Source organism: Epinephelus lanceolatus, chromosome 7, assembly GCF_041903045.1.
Source record: "Epinephelus lanceolatus isolate andai-2023 chromosome 7, ASM4190304v1, whole genome shotgun sequence".
Classification (NCBI taxonomy): Eukaryota; Metazoa; Chordata; class Actinopteri; order Perciformes; family Serranidae; genus Epinephelus; species Epinephelus lanceolatus.
In genome coordinates this window covers 30,415,006-30,421,604 of record NC_135740.1, presented here as the reverse complement: position 1 = coordinate 30,421,604, position 6,599 = coordinate 30,415,006, and the positions used below count along the sequence as shown (strand labels likewise).

Genomic DNA, 6,599 nt, shown 5'->3' with positions numbered 1-6,599 from the left:
CAGTGTTTGTGCAGCTCGGGACATGTCTGTGCCACAGCTGTTTGCAGCTATGTTCATCTGAGAAGATGCAAAAATATTCTGGCAGGCGGAGATATTTTGGCAGATGAACATGACTCAGTTATTTGGGGCCTCGTGAGGGATCCATACAAAACAACATGTGAAAGGCATTTCGTTTCTCAGTGTGCAGGACAACTTTTAATTTCACTCCAGCATAATATTAAAGATATAACAGATGGTTAAGATGCCTTAGTGTATCTGTAGGCGTTTGTATTAATTTATTTTTACTTTAACTTTTATTGATTATCTCAACAAATAAAAGTCACAGCATATTATACTTAGTACAGTATATATATATATATACACCAACATAGATACATGCACAAGGTGGGAACAAGGTCAATAAAGTTAATTAAAAGGAGAAATTAAAGTTAATGCAGGGATTATGTATAGCTTAGTGAGATGAGGGTCTAAAGCAGGAGTCGGCAAACTTTACAATTAAAAGAGCCATTTTTGACCAAAAATACTAATAAAAAAATCTGTGTAGTGCCACAAAACAGATTTTAGCCTTATAATGAAGGCAACACAGCGTATTAAGTCTAAATTAGACTATACTTTTAGTCTAAATGAGCATTCATTAATATGTTTTACCACAGGGTGGCTACTGTGCAGAGCACTATTTGGTACTAAAACTTTGCAGAGCAGGCTGTGAAAGCAAACACATTTGTCCATACACTACAAAATTCTCTATTTTATTCCATGACATTTACTTTTTGGATTTGGCATTCACAGCTAACCAGCTAGGGCGACTCAAGACTAGCCACAGCATTTCTGAAGATTATTTAATATATGTAGAGACCAATTCCATTTGGTAAAATGGGAAATAAAATACATATACACACATAAAACATGAACAAACCAAAACTTGTACAATATTAGGAAATAAGCGACAATAATATAATGATAATAAATTTAAAAAAGAAGGAGAAAAAGCAAATAACTTAAACATTATTTCATAGGATGTAGTTAAATAAACCCATAAATTTAAGTTAAACCACTGCTATTGAGGTTTGGCAAAATTTAAAGGTGCCAGGCAGCAGATGTATTACGTACATTTTAGTTGTTGAAATGTCTTTTTTTTTTTTTTTTTTTATTGGTACGTAGGCTTCACATTTTTACTATTGTAGAATGTAGGATTTTCCTTAGGTCTTGATTGATAAATGAAAATTAAAATGTTAAAAAATATAATTTTTTTGTCAAAGCCAGAGGGAGCCACTGCAGAGGGGCTACTCCAGAGCCACAGGTTGTCTACCCCTGATCTAGAGGATAAAGTAGTATTAATCATTTTGATTATGCTAAAACTTTCAAGAATAAAAATATGCCTGTTCCCTGTATGATCAAACAGGCATTTTGGAATTTGCAAGTATGAACCCAAATTCAAGCTATCAAACTAAAGTTTTCTGGTTCAATATCACAACTTTGGTCTTTGAATTCAAGTCCTGGGGTTACAATCAGTAATTCTATTATTGATAGAAACCTCTATCGCCTGTTAACATGTTATGTGTGCTTTTAAGTTGTATTTTCCTTAAATACCATCAAATATCTCAATATTGATATTGTGACAATGTTGTAGGGTTGATAAGTGGTGCTTTTAACCAATGAGATTTTTGATAAATAATCATCAGTAATGTGGACATAATGGATAAGTGGGTAAAGGCAAATAACAGAGCAGCTAGAACAGTCTGGTAAGTTAAAATTGTATCACTTTACTGTAATGCAACCTTTAAACCAGGGAAAGAACACTTACGATATCACCATGTCCAAAATCTAAGACGATATCTAGTCTCAAATCATGATAAGATATAATACATATTTTTCAGCCCTACATTAATGATAATGCAGAACTTTTGTAATATGACTGTGTGTCCATGGTGACAAAATAAATCCCAACACAGGTGGGGAAAGAAGAAGAAAACTCCATGGCCACCAGATGATAACAGATTTGGAAAATCTATCTCTGCAAGACATTTGTTTTTCTGATTGATCTTTTCTCTGTAAATTGATGGATAATAGTTCTAAACATGATTCAAACTAAAACAAGAATCTTTGACCGACTGCTCACAGACTTCTGCAACATGCCACACCGTTTCCACTCCCTGCTGTCGTGTCTCACAGCCAACAGTCTGACCTGCCACATATATAGCTGAAAAATCACAGGTGTAGCTAATAATCTTAACAATGCTCTTGACACGGCCACACCTACCTATTTAATTAACTTTGTTACATACACCTGTGCTGCTCCTGCATGTCAAAATGTCTGCTGCTGCTGCTCTCACTCTCTCAGCACTTTGTCACACACACACAGGGATTGATACCTGATCAGTGATGTTATTTGGAGCTTTTTCAAGCTTAAACTATCAGGTAAGACCAACATTTTCTTCTGACTTTACAGGGGACACCAAGTGTGGTTGTTACACTTTTTGTCTGAGCACCTATAACTTGATTAATTTTTGTATTAGAACTCTCAGATTTTAACATTAAGTACTCTTGTCAGTGTACTACAGAAAGCAACTTCTTCAACTATATCACATTTTTTGCAGTATTTGTCACATGGCAGAGAGTCAATAAGATTCCTTCCCAAGTAGGCTGTCACTTACGAGGAAATAAAAAATAAAAGGCCAAGTACTGCAGCAGTCAAGAACTGGGAAAATTACAATTAAAAATATGAAAAGGGTGCTTTAAAAGAACTTTGACATAACATATGTTCAATATCTGTTTCAGAATAAGTGCTGTACTGTTTTTATTATAGGATGTGCAAAAAATATTGATCAGGTATTATTTGGGGTCAGGCCTAACTGAGACAAAAAGGAGTATGTAAGCGGGCAAGATAAAACACAGCGACATCTAAAAGCACAGCAAAGATAAAACGCAATAAAACTAGCACTTTCACCTCGACAAGTAAAATAGATGGATGAAAGTCGTCATTGGGGTTTGTTATAACATCCTAAGTGTCACGCCCATCCTTGCTCCTGTCAGCCATTGTTTAGCTAGCTTTGGCAGGATGGTTTGAAAAAAGCAAAGACATTTTGTCACAAAGCACATTTTACCTAAAACGCTAATCTCTGACCTGATTAATTACAGATTTAAACTTTAACACTTTAGCGCTATCAAAATGAATAATGGCTTCCTTATTTGATCCTACCTTTGTGCCTACTACATTATTTGATCTCAGGGTAGTATGCACAGTTGTGAAGTTCAGAAAAATGACCCTTAAATGTAGATTATACGTGGAATCCATCTGCTCAATAAAATATTTTTATTTTAAATGAATAATTGGTCCAAGAACACACTTTTATACCTGGAAAATCAATGTTTTGGCTGTAACATACAGGTTCAAGCAGTAAATGATCACACAGTAAATGTAATACATGACTCATAGGTCATCCCTTCATTGTGAAAGTATTGCAATCATACCCGGTCTCCCCTGTGAGTGCTGTGACTGACAGGTTAATGTAAAACAATGACTGATGTCAGTTTCTGTTCAGGCGTGTGCTGCATAAGAGTTAAGTCCAAAGTCCAACCACGAGGTGGCAGTGTCACATAATAAAGGGAGGCAGCTGTTGAGACAAAACCGAATAGCTTAATTTGACTTTAACAGTGAGCTTAGCATTATTCCATGTCTCCACACAAAGGCCAAACACTCCTATTTAAATTACACACCTGACGCGCATCCCTGTGCAGACTTGCATCAGTGCTGCCTTCAGGGTACAAACGCCCTACAGAGGATGAGGAGTAAATGTGCTGCAGATAATTGCAGACAAGCCCTGGACAAATACATGTGATTGGCGGCTGTGATTCGACCTCTGATTAGTCAGTTTAGGATCAGATGCTCTGAAGGGCCGCCTACATCCTCCCTGCTGCCCAATGGGCTCGGTAGGAAAATACAAGTAGGGTGGACGTTATTCTTCCCCCTCCATCCCAACCCGGCTTTCCGGTATAAAAGCGGAGTTCAGCGGTAGTCGGTTGGGGAAAATTGTACTTTCCTTCCCGGCGGGTGGTGCAGAGCTTAAAGAAACTCTTTTTATCCAATCAGCACGCCAAGAAGCTTTTTCCTCAGGTCACCTCGTCGTTCAGGTCAGTCTGCATCCGTTTTAATCAGGGCTTTGACGTGAATATACTTCCTCTTTTTAGTATCAGGAAGTCAAGGTCATATTGATATATATGTGTGTGTGTGTGTGTGTGTGGTGTTTCAATGCGGCAGAATTAGGATGATAAATCACAATGATCGATATATAATGTGTGTAATATTCGGTGATACAAGTGAGGATCTGTGTAGCGGATGAGCTGAGAAACAGGGCGGCCTCTGTTTCATCATATTTCCTGCCTAGCTGCACTCTAGTGTGTGTGTGTGTGTGTGCGCGCGCGCGCGTGGTTATGAATTGGCCGCCTTTGTATCCATGCTGACTGTACAGACCTGTGTTTCAGAGTGCATTAGGCCCTGGATCTGGCTTTGTGTTTGCTGCATCTGATCAATATATTTCCTGCATCCTTCCTCCTGCAGATCAGCCACCTATCTCAAACCCCAAGCAGCTCTGCCTTAATATCACCACCTGCCAGCTTTACTCTGTAACCAAGCCAACCTAAAGCCTTCAAAATGATGCAGATCAGCAGCGACTCCGCCAGCAACAAGCACTCTCTCATCAACGTCATGCACCGCTTCATAGCAGCTGCCAACAACATGGACGAGACCATCATGGTGCCAAGCCTGCTCCGAGACTTGCCGCTGGAGGAGCAGGCGCCCAGCGAGATGGAGCCCAACAACAACAATCAGGAGCCGCAGTGTTCCAACAAGCAGAGAGACATGTACGAGCACTACCTGCTCCTCAAATCCATAAAGAACGACATGGAGTGGGGCATGCTGAAGAAGGAGATGAGCAGCGGTGCCAGCTTCCTGGAGATGGCGGTGAAGCAGGAAGAGCAGCAGCAGCCGGTCACTGGAGACCTGCTCCCAGCTGACAACGCGGACCTGGAGGATCAGTTTCACTATCACCTCAGAGGACTATTCGGAGTTCTGTCCAAGCTCACAACGCAAGCCGACAACCTCACCAACAGGTACAAGAGGGAAATCGGAGGCGGAAACTTCATGAGATAGAAGTCACTACTTTTTCTTTTCCACCCCCCAGACTGCTTAACTTGCACAATGGGATGTGTTGAGAAGGCCCCCATCTCTTCCTACTAGATCTCAATGGACAGTGAACTGACCAGGGCGACCACTTTGTGACTTCTCTCACTCCTGAGTAGCGACACTCCAACGTCCCCCACCAAAAAACGTACCTGAAACCAGTGACACCTGCACGTGTCCCTCTGCCTGAGGTCGACACTTTGTGCTTGGTGGAGGTTTATTGAATCTGTTCCAAGTCCAGATGAAGCGCAGCTCTGATTTATGCAGACATTGTCCTTCCCTCTTATTTTTATTTCATTTTTATTTTGTCTTTTCATTTCAAGTATGATCACGAGTTTGTCACCAGATTGTGAATAAATGGTCTCTGACTGTAGGAGAAGTTGAATGCTGGTTATTCTGTCCCTCCTTTTTTAAAAATTTTAACGCTGAGCTGAAGGGCTCTTTACCTGCTGAGATTTTAATCTATCCAACTGTAACATGGCGTGCCTTGACTTTTGTATACCCTCATGCCCTGTTCAGTTACTGCCCATTGTCTGCTTGAATGGTTCATCAAGGTGTTCATGATGAAATGATTTCTTTGTTTGCCCTCGGATATTTCAATATTTTCTTTTTTATTTTTATTAAAGCAGTAAAACTGAAATAAATAATTGGAAACATGATGTTTTGCTTCCTTGTTTGTCACTGCTAACAGGAAGGATGTTGAAAGCGTTGCTGCCCTCTCCTCTCGTAGCTCACTTACAAAACAAATGTTTTTTTTCTTGTCCTCAGAGCTGTGCAGGAATGTGTTTATGATGCATTTTGACATGCCGTAACATGAAAACTACAACAGCCTCGACTCGCAGTTTCCTGTATGTAGGGCGAGTTTAGCAGCTTTACTCAGTGTCGCTGTTAGAGGATTTAAAAGTGCTTTGCTGAGGATTTACCTAAAGGAGAAGACGTACGTAAAGAGGTGCCGCGAAAAGAGGTCATGGCTCTCGAGCTTAATTTGATTAACACATTTCACATCATCGCTATTTCATGCAAATGTAAAGTAAATGCTGAAAGGCAAATCACCTGAAAGAATAGCTTGCAGCTTATTAACCCATGTGGGTGCAGTGAAGCTAATATTTATGTGGCACTGTTTGCCTACAATGTAGATGCAATTTAGCGCAAATAACTTAAGTTTTTAACAAATATAGGTATTGCAATTGAATCTAAGTTGACTATTTGGACTTCCTTAGTGTCTTTAGAAAATGGCGGATAATTACAGAACAGTTTTTGCATAAATTTCCTTTACAATCTGCTTATTTTTAAGAAATTAACTACATACACCTGTGCTCATATTGTCATGTTACAAAGTGTCAGGATGCAACAAACTCAGCATGCACCTTATTTTTTGTTTTACTTCCCCTCTTAATTTTGTTGACCTTTACAGTCCTAA

General features: G+C 39.5%; 1 protein-coding gene across 2 annotated transcripts; it reads left to right on the top strand.

Annotated features, from left to right (window-relative positions):
- The first annotated feature begins 2,270 nt into the window (after positions 1 to 2,270).
- Positions 2,271 to 5,838, top strand: mid1ip1l (MID1 interacting protein 1, like). 2 transcript variants are annotated; one of them, XM_033632405.2, is made up of 2 exons: positions 2,271 to 2,418; positions 4,559 to 5,838. In XM_033632405.2, exon 2 carries the CDS (start codon positions 4,652 to 4,654, stop codon positions 5,147 to 5,149), a length of 498 nt encoding a protein of 165 aa, XP_033488296.1. In that variant the 5' UTR covers positions 2,271 to 2,418; positions 4,559 to 4,651; the 3' UTR covers positions 5,150 to 5,838. The 2 variants fall into 2 exon arrangements, with proteins under 2 accessions (XP_033488296.1, XP_033488295.1); XM_033632404.2 differs by lacking the exon at positions 2,271 to 2,418 and adding an exon at positions 3,973 to 4,131.
- Positions 5,839 to 6,599: the final 761 nt, after the last annotated feature.